This window comes from Oryx dammah, unplaced genomic scaffold (genome assembly GCF_014754425.2).
Source record: "Oryx dammah isolate SB20612 unplaced genomic scaffold, SCBI_Odam_1.1 HiC_scaffold_4, whole genome shotgun sequence".
NCBI lineage: Eukaryota > Metazoa > Chordata > Mammalia > Artiodactyla > Bovidae > Oryx > Oryx dammah.
Window position 1 is genome coordinate 63,292,664 of NW_024070188.1, and position 15,216 is coordinate 63,307,879.

The 15,216-nt window shown below is 40.7% G+C and overlaps 1 protein-coding gene across 1 annotated transcript; it reads left to right on the forward strand.

Moving 5' to 3' along the window:
- Window positions 1-990: 990 nt before the first annotated feature.
- SMIM28 (small integral membrane protein 28) lies at window positions 991-4,549 on the forward strand. Its single transcript, XM_040238749.1, has 2 exons — window positions 991-1,101; window positions 4,163-4,549. The coding sequence occupies exons 1-2, from the start codon at window positions 991-993 to the stop codon at window positions 4,547-4,549; spliced, it is 498 nt and encodes a 165-aa protein (XP_040094683.1).
- Window positions 4,550-15,216: the final 10,667 nt, after the last annotated feature.

The window sequence follows — 15,216 nt, forward strand, 5'->3', positions numbered from 1 at the left end:
GTTCAGAAAGTTCACCACCGTCCCCCAAACCTATCCATAGACCACCATGTGCCAAATGTTAATCTTAATTAAGAAAAAAAAAAATCCCACTTAAAAATATGACTTCAGCATCATAACAATCACTTGAATGACGCCTGGATAGGAATATTGGCAGTTGCAATATTGAGTTGTAACATTTTGAGTAAATATTTGAAGTTAAAGTTTACTAAAAGGAAGAATCCAACAGCCATGTCTTAAATGTTAAGTTCTCAATACGTATGTAGAATTAAACATCCCCAAGTTACCCCAGTGAATATGTAAACTGAAAGTTTCTTACTGCTTGATATAATTTTATAAAGTTAATAAGGAAGACTGTGTAGGTACTGGTAATTTGACTTTTTTAAAAAAACTGAAAACAGCAAACATTCCATCCAAACAATCTGAGCTATTGTCTCTCTGGCTTCTGTACAATTTTATCATTTAGCATCTTTCATCTAAATAATTCACCAAAATGTAATTAATGAGTCTTGCTTCTCTACCAAATACCCACTTCTCTCTCTACCACAGAATCCAGAAATAATTAAAGGAAATTCAGGTTGGGTAGTTTTTCTTGCTCAGCTATATCTCTGGAGAGGGGTGTGGTAAGGGAAGGGAGAGGGTCTTACTTACATCAAATATAAATAGCTCTTTACTCACTGAGACCATTTGCGGCACTGTAATAACGTGAATGCAAAGAACATCTGTCTGAAATCTATTCCGTGTCTGGTATCTGATGCCATGCTTATATGATAAAGGCCACAGAAGCAAACCCAGAGGCACGGAATTTAAATGTAGTCCTCAGAGGTCTCTCTGGTTGGTTTCTTTTCCCTTGTTGATCCTCATCAGAGAACAAATTGACCAAGAGCCATCAGCTGGACACACCCAAGCTGGATGTGGGCCAAGAAGCAGCAGCACTGTTGAGATCTGGGCAGCGAGGTGGAAGGGTGACCAGGGCACCAGCCGAGTAAAAGCATGCGGGCACTGCTGGGCAGCAGCTGGGGGAAGTTTGGCCATGCCGGCCGGGGAACGTATGAGTGGTTAACCAGCGAACCCAGCCTCCCTCTTCCGGAAACTCAGCTGCAGGTCTGTACCTACAACTTATGCCTTTTCTTGCCCCCAAATATCCTTGTTAGCTTTAAAACCAACATCACCTATACTGTTAGGAAAACTTAGTGGCAACGTTTTGCATTACAGGTGTGACAAAAATATGAATTCGCTGACTTGACCTGGTATAAGGAGGTAACTTGAAAGCTGGATTCTTTTGACAATGATAAATTCAAGTAAAACTTGTCACAGAATATTCTAAGAACACCTGAGATAACAAATATATAAAAGAACACCTGAAGGCAGAAGTCAGCAAATTCTTGTCTGGGTATGACAAGGTTGCATTTTTGCTCAGTAAGCAATGTCTACATTTAAAAAAAAACAACAAAAAAAGAGATTCCTGTTGGCCCTCCAGCTGTTTCTAAGAAGCCAAGGATCTTACTTCAGGAGGGGCAGCAAAGAGTTAAAGAGGTTTTGCCTCCAAGAAATGCAGCAGCTGCTTTGCTTTATCTGGGAAATCCCCAAAGGAGTCCCAATCTGAGGGTTCATTAAGGAAAAATATTTATAGAAACCTAAAAACTCAGAATTAATTTTATGGTCAACGGGAAAAGTGAGTGATACCACTGTCCCACAAGAAAGAGGGGAATAAACGTATTTTCTCATTTTCTAGAAAGTTGAGGGTTGAGATTGGTATTTAAGTTCTCTAAAACCAATTTTTACAGAAATAAATTATACAAATATATGATATATCCTTCAGCAGTTACACTTTCTATTGCCTTTTTCTTTAAAGTAATCCCTGTACTGCAAAGTCCTTGAGAAATATTAAAAAGCCACTTTGAGGGTAATGAACCGTTTAAAATATTTGACTAAAGACATTCTTTCTGCATTAAAAACAACAAAAAAATCCAAAACAATTTGAACCAATATACTATGAATCATCTAAAAAACAAAGATACCATCATAAATTTGTTCTATACCTCCACGGTCTCTTAATTAGGGGAGAAAAAAAGTTCTTTATCTCAAGAAATTGTCCTAATCTGCTGTATAAGTATCGATATCTGAAAAAGATAACTCACCCAATGGAAGTACTGATTACAGAAGGGGACAGTAGCATCTTTCTCAATTTTTTGCAACTAATACCGTTAGTGGTATAAAGTAAGAGGATTACATAAAAACTTTTAAATAGAATATTAAGTATCTTCATATTCAATGCATATGGAACTTAGAGGGTATAACAGTATTTAAAATTTGATGCCCACAACGGTTTAGAAACTATTACTACCCACATTTATTGAAGGAGAAAGAAGAAAAATCAATTATACAAAATCATCCATGGTTATCAAGGTTGAAAGTGATTATTAAGAGAGAATAGCTTTAAAATTTTAAATGATTTATCTAGTGGGAGAAAATAAACAGTTTAAATTGCTTTTTGACTCCAACTTGATTTTAATAATTGTAGTAAATTTACTTTTGAGTTCATCTATTCTTAAAGCTTATATAATCAAAGTGTTTGTTTTATCATAACAGATTTTAAGAGTTCTGATAAACTAGATTATGTGTGAGAAAACAGAACAAATTCATAGTTCGTTGATTCATTATATTCTCAAGCCAACCTACCAAAAAAGATGATTTTACTGTCATTTCATACTGAAGAAGAACTAGAATCAGAGCGGGTAAGTGAATAGCCCATGGTCACACAGGTATCAGAAGGTCATATCGGAATTCAAGACCACAGCTGTCAAAGCCCAAAGACAATGCTCTGCTGCTCAAGAAAACCTTAAATATTGTAAGGATTTTAAGCTAAAATATCATAACTCATATCTTACCAAAACAAAATACCTAACAGTGTAAATATTAAACAGACCATCTAATTTCAAGTCAAACAGCATACACAGTTGTAAATTCTTTAGGAATTAAAGATAACAACAACAACAAAACTCCAGACAAATCCGTCTCTTAAAACGTCAAGACCAGCAAAACATTTGTTCTTTTCACCAAAATCAAGGCAAAAAACCCAGCTCTCGTAATTTTACTAGTGTAAGTTTTATTTTAAATCAGTAGATCTTAGTATGTTGTTTTTTTAAACACAATTATAAGGTTTTACACTGTTTTCTTTGCCTCTGTAGTAGTAGATACTAACATTCACATGCTTTGTGAATGGAGAAGCATTTTAATACTTATTTCTTAGCAGCTTTATGTAAAGAGATGTCTACGCAATTTGGAACAGGACTTCTTTTTTCATACCTTGCTGTTGGAGTATCATTCTGTGCCTATTATATTATTTACTCCATCAAGAATCATCATTATTCTTATAAGTTGATACTATCAAATCAATACCTTTTAGGTTACTCAAAAATTTACCTGCAATTCTTTTTCTTGAGTTCCAAATTTCTATATTTATCCTCCAAATATTACAAAAACAAACTGAAGGAATTTAACAATCTCAATCATCATAAGCATTGGCTATCCAATCAGATTTCAAATGTTATTTATATGTCATAGGAGCATGTAACAATGTCAGATTTTGCTCCAGAATCAAAGATCCAAATGACCCTTGTGCAGCAAAAAACATTATTGGTCTAAATCTAAATAAAGTACATAAATAGTAAGAGTTCTCATTAAATGAATGTGTGATGACCTACCAACTAAACCTTATTCTAATATTTTTACTTCAGTGGAAATACTGTAGGGTATCTGAATTCATACTGAATTCATTCTGAATACATTCTGAATTCATACTTTATAAGTACACTTTCATTGGCATAAATGAATGATTAGAGTGATTTTCAGAGTGAGTAAATGATGGTGAAAGTGAAAGTCACTCAGTTGTGTCCAACTCTTTGCAACCCCATGGACCATACAGTCCATGGCATTCTCCAGGCCAGAATACTGGAGTGGGCAGCCTTCCCCTTCTCTAGGGGATCTTCCCCACGCAGGACTCAAACCGGGGTCTCCTGCACTGCAGGCAGATTCTTTACCAGCTGAGCTATGAGGGAAGCCCAAATGATGGTAGAATAGGAAATGAAGACACAGGCCAACCTTAGAACTCCAGGGGTCTTCTTCCCCCATCTTCTAACTCTATTCCGTCCCCCAACTCCAGGGCACCCAGAAGAGAAGTTCCACCCGGGAGGATGTGGAGCCCTTCCTGTTCATCCTTCTTCCAGCCACCGTCCTGCTCTTCCTGGCCTTTCTACTGCTCTTCCTGTATCGCCATTGTCAGACCCCTCGGCCCCAGGGCCAGGTTTCCGGCCTGGACCTCCCCGAGCACCCGCCTGCGGGGGAGGTGACCGACTTCCTGCCTGGCTTACCCTGGAGCAGCGAGCAGACTTCCCCTTACTCCCCACTGCCCCCGGAGGCTGCCCTTCTCTCCAAGGCGAGTTCACCACCCTCCTATGAGGAGGCCACCAAGGACGCTCCTGGGGAACAGGCTCTGGATGCGGGCATTCAGTGTGGAGTGGGTTCACCTGGACTGAATAAGCAAATATAAACTGCTCCTGAAAACCATACAGAACATGGCCCTCGGCCCTTCAAATAGCCCACTTGGGCAGGGGGGCAAGGGCCTCTGGACCTAAGAAGCTGTTAGTCACTGGTGGACACGGGGATGTATGCTTTGGGGGTGGGGTGGGGTGGGGTGGGGTGGAGCTTGACAAATGTCAATCTTGTTAACTCATTTTCAAGTTCCTTAGGGGAAACTTGCCCAGGTTGTTCTAACAATGACTGGGCTCTTCTATAACATATACCCCTGCGAAAAACAAAAAGTTCTAATATGAGTTGAGGGGAAAAAAGAATTACTAGGGAACATAAGAACTAACTCTAGAGAGAAAGAAAACAGAAAAATGTTGATAAGCCAAAGATAACTACTTCGACCACCAAATAAAACTTTTCTTTCTACACAAGTTGTCCAGGGCCTCATTGTTTCACTTCTGTGTGAAGAGGCTTGGAGAGTTCTAGAAGGAGAGAAAAAAACAGCTCTAGAGCTGCAGGGGTCAGTGGACCCAGTGTATTTTCAAGGCTGTTGTAAATAATGGTGAAGTATATTTCAATATTAATGAGGAAAAAACGGACATTTGCAAGCATTTTAGCTAAAAAAAAAAAAAAAAGTGCTACAAAATTCTCTTGTGAGTAGCATCGCTCTTGTTTACCTTCTGACTTGCTTCCTAGATTGTAAGGATTTGGCTTGGTTATGTGGGAATGTCTCACACTAGAATATCATGGGCTGTCCAACTGTGCCATGGCAGGACAAAAGATGGCTGTTCCCACACATTATCTTGAGGGGACCCGGTGATAACGTATGTTCATCAAGCAGTATTAAGAGTAGAAATCAGTTTAACATTGGAAAGGAAAGGTCAAATCTTTTTTTTTCCCCCTTATATAGGATTGAAGGATTTGTTTTATTTTTTATTTTTGCTACACAGTAGGTCTTTGTTGGTTATCCATTTTAAATGTAGCAATGTGTACAAGGAAAGGTCAAAATCTTAAAGAGAAACACAGATAAGCTCTAATGGCGGTCTTATAAATCACATTGTTCAAGCTCTTGCTTTGCAGATGTCAAAACTAGAGCTGAGAGAGGTTAAATACCTCCTAAGAGGCAGAGCTGGGACCAGAAGCCTGGCCTTTCTGCCCTGGGTCAGAGCACCTTTCACAGTGCCAGCTGGTCTCCCCAAAAAACTGCAAATGTCAAATTTCAGTGCTCACTCCAGACTGGGGGTCAGGGCTCAAAATAAGATGGACATAGCTGAATTTGGAATGGATACAAATCTCCCTCTGTGGTTTTCAAATGGGGAGGTAGAGGTGGGTCATTTACACTTGGGGGCTGTATCCGGATACCCATGGGGGTGGCAAGGTGGCACACAAGATCCTTAAATTTGTATTCAGTGCTGTAATTTCAGGGGTAAAACTTTTTTGTTTTCATAGTATAAACTAAACAACCTTCTGATGGTTCAAAATGAACAAAAAATGACTCTCTAAAATTTCTGACATGAATATTTTTATACTAGATACACAACGTGGTAGAATTGTAGAAAAATAACAAAGTACACTGCATTACTTTTCAAATGTAATCTGATAGAAATACTAGCAATTTCTTTCAAGACTTAAGCAAAATACAATCTGAGTGAAAAATCAATAAAATTTATTTCAGGAAAATTGTACTGAACAATTCTCTAATGGTCTTTAAGGGAAGTAAATAAACAAATGGCAATGAGAAGCTCAGCAGACAGCGTTCTTTTTTTAGTCCTAGGAATCTAGTTCTCTTTGAGACTCTTGATTTCCCAACTGCCATTTCTTCCTTTTCCTTTGCTAACAGAACCCTGATTTGGTTCTGAAATCCTGGGACCACCTGTGAGAGGCAGACAGATTTCCCTTTCCCCTGCCCACACTGGTGGATGCACAATAAGAGTTAATCATGGTGATCTCAATTCTATTGCCAGGGACTGATTTGGTCTTTGGGGCTGATGGGGGAGATGTACACAGGAAGAGAGGCTTGCTCTAAAAAAGACTGCCTCACATTAAAAATAGATGCATGGAAGGAAACACTCTTCCCCTCTGTTGGATGTTACATGTCTGTATTCGGTACCTAGGGCTGTTCCTTGCAACTAGGAGCAAGACATTGGCCAGGACTAGTATTGAGGATAGTAGAGTAGAAAGATGGACAATACCTGGGTTGATGATTATCATGCTGCCTAATAACCCTGCAAATGTCTGTATTCATGAGAGAATACCTTTCCCACCACTAACCACTTAAGCCACACTTGGTATCTGTAGACAAAAGCCTCCCAAATACCGCAATTTCAAAGGCCAATATGGAAATGCATTGTCATGTTTAAAAATATTCTGATAGGGTTTCCCTGGAGGCTCAGTGGTAGAGAATCAGCCTGCCAATGCAGGAGACACAGATTCAATCCCCCGTCTGGGAAGATCTCTCATGCTGCAGAACAACTGAGGCTGAGTGCCACAACTACTGAGCCCACATGCTGCAAGTACTGAAGCCGGAGTAACTCAGCAGCAGTGCCCCACCACAGCGGGAATCCCACGCATCGCAGCAGGAGAGCAGCCCCCACTCGCCGCAAGCGGAGAAGAGCCGAGACCCAGCACAGCCCCAAATAAGCAAACAATAAATGTGTTTTGGTAGACTTACATAAAATAAGTAGTCAATGCTAGGACTCATTGAAGACTTTATCAGTGATGTAGTTAAGGAAACATTTTCTTTTGTGGAACCAAATCAAGCTGTAAGAAAATAAACTACAGCTCCCAGGTCGAATTCCACTTGCAACCTGTTATGGTACATCCTGTGAGACAGATGGATTTTTACATTTTTCAACAGTTCAAAAAAAAAAAGGATATTTCATGACACATGAAAGCTATATGAATTAAAATTTTAGTGGCTAGAAATAAAATTACTGGAACCCAGCCATTCCCACTTGCCTAAGGCTCTTCCTACATCGAGTCGAGCAGTTATAGTGGAGTCTATTTGATCTTCAAAGCCCCAAATACTGCCCAGTTCTGTAAAGGTTTGCTGACACTTGCTACACACCAGTGGACTTCAAACCTAGTACATGGTAGAATTACTCGAGGAACTTTTAGAAATACTGATATCAGGACCCATATAGAGCAATTAAACAGAAATAGAGCCAGAGATTCTAATACAAAGCCAAGTCATTTTCTAGGTAATGTGAGTGGATATAAAATACAGGTGAGCTTCTACCCAGGTGTAAGGTGCCACCATGTTTAGAGAAAATAAGTCTGTAAATCTAGCTTTGAGCCATCGTTTATAACCCAGCATTCTCTGTAAACACTTCCCTGAAGCCATCAGCGTAATGTGCATCTGCTACCAATTCAACTCACAAAGCAGGATTCGCAAGCAGAATATTAGAAACCATCATGTAAATAGGGAATCCTTTTTTAAATGTTGACACAACTGGCATACATGGGAGCACTCCAAGCCAGAGAGTGGAACTGATCAAAATCCAGGGATGAAAGAACTAGACTTTAACAGCTAAAAAGTATTTGGAGAAGCAATAACTGTAGCCAGAAAAGATTAAGAATGGGAGGGAGGCAACTTCCCTGGCAGTTCAGTGGTTAAGATTCCACGATTCCAATGCAAGGGGCCTGGGTTCTCTCCCTGGTCAGGGAACTAGATCCCACATACCACAGCTAAAAACCTTCAAGGCCGCACTAAGACCCTGCATGGCCAAATAACTTGTTGTTGTTGTTTTTTATAATAGTAACAGTGACCAGAATGTAGACATTTTCACTAAATTCTACACTGGATCAGAAAATATCACTAAGGCATCATTTTCTACAAAGGAAAAGGAGTCCAGTTTCTGGTCTGGCATGAAAGGAGCTTGAAAGTCATTTCTCCATCATAACAACAACAAAAAGCCCAAGAAACTGAAAAATCAACAGCACCCCTTAAATTCAGTGAACTGTGGTCACAGGGCGAACCAATGGTCCCAAACTCGAGAGAGACGGATACAGAAAATCACAACTTACCTTGAGCAGAAACCCGCACATAGAAACCTCAGGAAACTGGGCCAGCGCTGAGGAAAAGTGAACTGAAATTGAAGTAATGCCAGAGGCTCAGACTAGGCAAATCTGAGAACTGAACACTCCGGAGGGGCCCACACTCTGTGAATGTTGCCTCTAGAAGCCCTACCAGATTCTCACAGATTCTCTCAGAAAAAAAAGCTTATTGTGCTTCCAGCAGAAGGAGAAGAGGAACCATCCTGAAACCCACTGGCACGTTCTGTTTTTGTAACAAAGTCTGCCCTCAGGAGAACTACTTCTCCAGGGCCTAACCTACTTGGGTTTTATCAGAACGTAACTCACCTGGGAGGGGGCGGGGAATTTGCAGTCCCAGCTGATCCTAGTCTTACACTGCAGAGTGGGTAAACACCCAACTAGCTTGTTCTAATAAAGGGGAGAAAACAAAAAACAACAGAGAAGCACTTTTGAAGTTCACAGCCCAGTGGCACAGGCTCACTAAAAGACTGAGACCTAATCATAAAACTATAAAACATTTTCCCTTCCCCCATACCTAACCACTGACCACCACGTAATTAAAGGCCTATTTACTGCAGTTCTTTTTGCCTAGGACATCGAGTTTACCCTTCAAGAAAGAATTGTAAGGATACTAAAAGGCACAAAACACAATTTGAATTAACAGAGCAAGCATCAGAAAGAGATCCAGAGATGGCAGGAATGTTGTTGGAATTATCAGACCAGGAATGTAAAATAAATATGATTAATATGCAAGGAGCTCTGAAAATATAGACAACAAGAACAGAAGGGCAATTTCTGCAGAGAGACAGAAATTCTATGAAAGAACCAAAAAGAGATGCTAGAAACCAAAAACAGTCATAGAAATGAGGAATGCTTTTGATGAGCTTATCAGTAGACTGGACACAGTTGAGGAAGGAATCTAAGTTTAAGGAAATGTTAATAGAAAATTTCAAAAAGGAAAAGCAAAGAGAAACAAAAAACCGGAAAAAAAAAAAAAAAAAAGCAAACCAATATACAAGAGTTGTGAGACAACTATAAAAGGTGTTGGTGTGTGCCTGCTCAGTCATGTCCAACTCTTTGCAACCCCATGGACTGTAGCCTGCCAGGCTCCTCTGTTCATGGGATTTTCCAGGCAAGAATACTGGAGTGGGTTGCCATTTCCTACTCCATAAAAGACCCTGATGCTGGGAAAGATTGAAGGCGGGAGGAAAAGGGGACGACAGAGGATGAGATGGTTGGATGGCATCACCGACTTGATGGACATGAGTTTGAGTAAGCTCCAGGAGTGCGTGATCGACAGGGAGGCCTGGTGTGCTGCAGTTCATGGGGTCACAAAGAGTCGGACATGACTGAGTGACTGAACTGAACTGAAAAGGTGTTACATAGGTATAATGGGAATACCACAAAGCGAAAAGAAGTATTAGAAGCAACAATGACAACAAATTTCCTTAAATTAATGTCAAATCACAGATCCCGGAAACTCAGAGAGCATCAAACAGGAAAACAAACAAAAAATACCCCAACACCTGGGCATTTCAAATTCAAACCACAGAAAACCAAAAATAAAGGAAAAACCTTGAAAGAAGTCAGATGGGGTGAGAGGGAAAGTTTTACATATAGAAGAGGAAAGATGAGACCAACAACTTCATCTCAGAAACCATGTGATCCCAAAGACCAAATCAGTCCCTGGTGAAGGAATTGAGATCACTGTACTCTGATATTAGAAAAAGGCATCATAAGTCCCACCATGTTCTCAGTGCAATGCAGGACTTTGCCATACAAAGTTAAAATAAAGCTTCTCCTTCTCCAATTCCTCCCCCCATATTCAGACAATAAACATAGTTGGATGTTTTGAAAGACCAGCATTAGCATTCATCCTCTCTATCTGGATTCTGAACAAGGCGAGGCAAAAGTTACAGATTCTCACTTTAAGCATTGAATCTTCTTGGTTCTAAATTATTCATTATTTAATCCTTTATCACACTAGTAAGCACTGCCTCAGAGAGTTGTTAATAAAAAGATCCAATGTTAAAACACACATCCACCATAAGGGCAGAGTAAGTATTAGTACCTTTCTATATTTATCTTCCCGTATACGACATCAGACATTCTCACTCTCTTGTAGGGAGACTAGGATATCAGAACCTACTCAGCCGTCAGCCTTACCAGGCTAAATGCCCAGAGCTCACATCATTTTTAGGGGCCCATGAAAATATTTTAATTTCTTTTAAAACCAGAATTTAAAAAGTTAATTGGGGGGGCATCAAAAATTATATTCATCTTTATAACAACAGAGACATAAAATACAAATGTTTGTATTTTTCTACAGAGGAAGGGACCCACCAAAGCAAAAGTGCTTTAGGCCCATCACAGTTATAATGCAGCCCTGGGAGGAAGGCTGTCCCAGATCAAAGGAAGCCAACTTTAGGCAAGGAAACCAGAGAAATCTGAAATTTTTTCAGGGGAAATACCTGTGTTCTCTCTCTCTTCCCTATACACACCCAGTGGTTCTAGCTACACTTTCCCTCCCTCTCTCCTCCTCCTGTTCTATTAGTCTCATCAAAGCAGTAAATAGTCAAGTGATCTCATTAAGTCTTCTCCTTAGGCAGAATGTATAAGGACATGCGTGCTGAATGAGCAGAGGATCAGGTAAGTTCAAAGAACCAATTTCAGTTCTTAACGAACTGATCCAGAGTTTTTACTCACAAAAGACTATACTAATAACTACTATTTATCAGGATATGACATGCAAAACACTGGGCCGAGACATGACCAGGCATTACTTCTTGGAATTCTCAATAGCATACGAGGTGAATCCCATCCATTTGTACAAATGAGGAAACAGATTCAAGAAGGCTGAATCATATGCCCAATATCACACAGCCAGAAAGTAGGAGAGTTGCGATGGAAAGCCAGTCTCTTAAACCTTGCAGCAGGCATCCTCTTCTGACTTGATGGAAGGTGAAAGTGTTAGTCATTCAGTCGTGTCAGACTCTTTGCAATTCCATGGACTATAGCCCATCAGGCTCCTCTGTCCATAGAATTCTCCAGGCAAGAATACTGGAGTGGGTAGCCATTCCCTTTTCCAGACGATCTTCCCAACCTGGGGATCGAACCTTGGTCTCCTGCACTGCAGGCAGATTCTTTACCATCTGAGCCATCAAGGTATAGAATTTGTGATAACGGCAGGATTGAAACCACTGTAGCCCCAGAAACTGATGCCAAACTCCAATTCACTGGTATTAAAAATATATTTCAATGCTTATATTCTCACAAGTAGAATGAACCATGTACTGACCATATAGAGAGACTTTGATTATCTTGTACTTCAAGTGCAGGTCCAAAAGAATTCCAGCTGTGAAAGCAACATTAATGGAGTCCAAGCTGTCACTGCTGCTGCTGCTGCTGCTAAGTTGCTTCAGTCGTGCCTGACTCTGTGCGACCCCATAGACGGCAGCCCAACAGGCTCCCCCGTCCCTGGGATTCTCCAGGCAAGAACACTAGGGTGGGTTGCCATTTCCTTCTCCAATGCAGGAAAGTGAAAAGTGAAAGTGAAGTCGCTCAGTTGTGCCTGACTCATAGCGACCCCATGGACCGCAGCCCAACAGGCTCCTCCGTCCATGGGATTTTCCAGGCAAGAGTACTGGAGTGGGGTGCCATTGCCTTCTTCGGTGAGCTACCTAGTTGTGATATATTTGGTTTCTACTTTTACTTCACATCATGAACCTGTTAACATCAGTGTGGATATCCCTCTCTGTTTTTAAAAACACTCACTGCAGGCTCAGAAGTTATATCAGTCTCATGTTGATGAGAATTGATGTTTTAATTTTTAAAGACATTCCCAGCTTTAGACCTTAGCTTTCTTATCCTCAGCCCCACATTCAATAAATGTCTCTTCATTTTCTGTGGTCCATGAGAAAGGTGGTTCACAGGTGCTTCTAAAGACACTCAATCACGATCAGTGTCTGATAAATTCGGATTGGCATTCATTCAACATTTATCAAGCAATTATGTGTCAGGCACCAAGTGTAAATGGGGCTTCATGGGTTGCTTTGTGTCTAAATAATGGATGACTATTAAAATTCTTACCCAAACTAAAGGAGAAACCAAGCAAAAGAAAAGAGTACATTTTCCATTAGAATACCAAGTTGCTATCCATTTTATAGTTATATTTGAGATTGTAGTAACTGTAAAAAAGACCAACTGTTTAATTATATTGTGAGCACAAGAATGGCCTCCGAGTAAACAATGACTTGAATGTAAAATTAAAAAGGCTGAGCACCGAAGAATTGATGTTTTCTAATTGTGGTGCTGGATGAGACTATTAAGAGTCACTTGGACAGCAAGATCAAACCAGTCAATCCTAAAGGAAATCAACCCTGAGTATTCATTGGAAGGACTGATGCTGAGGCTGAAGCTCCAATACTTTGGCCACCTGATGTGAAGAACTGACTCATTTGAAAAGGCCTTGATGCTGGGAAAGACTGAGGGCAGGAGAAGAGGGGAACAGAAGATGATATGGTTGGACAGCATCACTGACTCAATGGACATGAATCTGAACAAACTCCAGGAGATAGTGAAGGACGGAAGCCTAGAGTGCTGCAGTCCATGGGGTCGCAGACAGCTGGGCTTGACTTAGTGAATGAACAACAACAGCGACAAAGGACAACATCTGATACATTTCTAAACCCCACCAACACCTGCTGCTGCTGCTAAGTCGCTTCAGTCGTGTCCAACTTTGTGCGACCCCATAGACGGCAGCCCACCAGGCTCCCCGTCCCTGGGATTCTCCAGGCAAGAACTACAGCACTATTCATAGACGACATATATAATTACTCTTTTAGCTATTATTCCTGAAATAAACCACCTCAAACAGAATGGCATTTTTAAAAGTATCCTTTTTTTGTTTTTATGCTCACAGATTCTGTAGGTACTGCCTGTATCTGCTCTGTGACCTCTGGGGCCTCAGCATGGAAGCAGGGAAGCTGTGTGGAGGATAAGGAGCTGGCGGTGTCAGGACCCTTGGTCACTCACGTGTGGTAGTTGTCGCCGGCTGTCAGTCAGGGCCTCAGCTAGGAACCTACACGTAGCTTTCCATGGAACTGCCTGGGCTCCCCTTCAGCAGGGTTGTTGGATTTCTAAGAGCTGGTAGCCCTAGAACTCGGTGGAAGTGTTTAACGACCAGGCCTCAGAAGTCACACAGTCTGCCCAGTTTCAAGGGAAAGGAGCGGAGGCCTTATTTTCTCATGGCAGGTGCAACAAAGTCACGTTACAGGAACAGCATGTTGGATGAGAGACAATGTGGCAACTGTCTCTGGGTAATAAAGTCTGCTTCAAGGATGGAATAATCGATGACCAAACGACATCAGCAATTGGCGTTAGTACTTCTCTCATATATTTGAAATCTCCCCTGACAACACGGTGGGATTGCCCTTTCACACCCTCCCAAAGTCAGCTAAGGCCTGATGCTGCGCTTTGGTCCATGAAATAAAGATGGAAGTGACTCATATAACAGTGCGGGAAGCACTTACCGTCACTCCTCATGATCCCTAGATTCCATACTTGCAAATTCCCCTACTTGCTGATGTATCTTTGTAACCCTCGCATCAATACATCACTTTCTGGCTCATGGGTGGACGTGTATATGTGTAGAGTGGTGGAAAAACCAAGCCGCCAGAGACACATTCCCAGATAAAGTCGAACAAGGCTAAGCTCTGTTTTCTACTTACAGGTCTCAGATATTGTCCTTCTCACAGTTTATTTAGTGGCACATTTTCCACATTTTTGTGCTTTTTGCTGGTGATTTTGCTCTTTTAAATGCCCTCCCAGGCATAGTGCTGAGGTGCTGTCTAGTGCTCCTAAGAGAAAAGAAGGATGGGATGTGCCTTTTGGAGAAGATATATAAACTTCAAGAACGCATAAGTTACAGTGCTGTTTTTTGTGAGTTCAATGTTAATAAATTAACAGCATATATTAGGGACTTCCCTGGCAGTCCTCTGGTTAAGACTCCATACTCCCAATGCAGGGGCACGGGTTCAAGGCCTGGTTGGGAAACTAAGACCCCACATGCTGCACAGTGTGGCAAAATAGATTATAAAAGCAGAGTTTGTCAGAATGGAGTTTTAAAAGCATATACTAAATGAGTTATCTTTATACAATAACACACATAAAATAAGGCTACATATTGATGAAAATGTAACCAGAGGTTCACAGGAACCTAAGTCAGTATTTCCTCTAGTACCAATGGTTCAGTATTCACCAGCTCAATGTCCATGGTGATGGTATAGAACATACATAGCTGCCATGAGTAATGAGAGATGGCTCAAATTCCTGCTGCAGGATTCTCCTGTGCTTGCTCCCCTGCTGGGATGAACTTGGAGACCCTGGTGATATAAAGGTGCCACAGTGCACCATCACAAGTGCCATAAATCTTAAATAAAACATCTTCACAATGTCATGTAAACACCAGTTAAACATGAGCTAATAAAAAGAAACATTTTACTTTAATTAATCAACAAGAAAACTAGCTAGATAATTTGACATGTTAGTATAAAACCTGAGTCTTCTGAATTTCATTGTTCATTCTAACTGAAATTAGTTAAAAATAAATCCCTTTCTTTCCTTCCTTCTGTTCTTTTACATGACTAATTATCA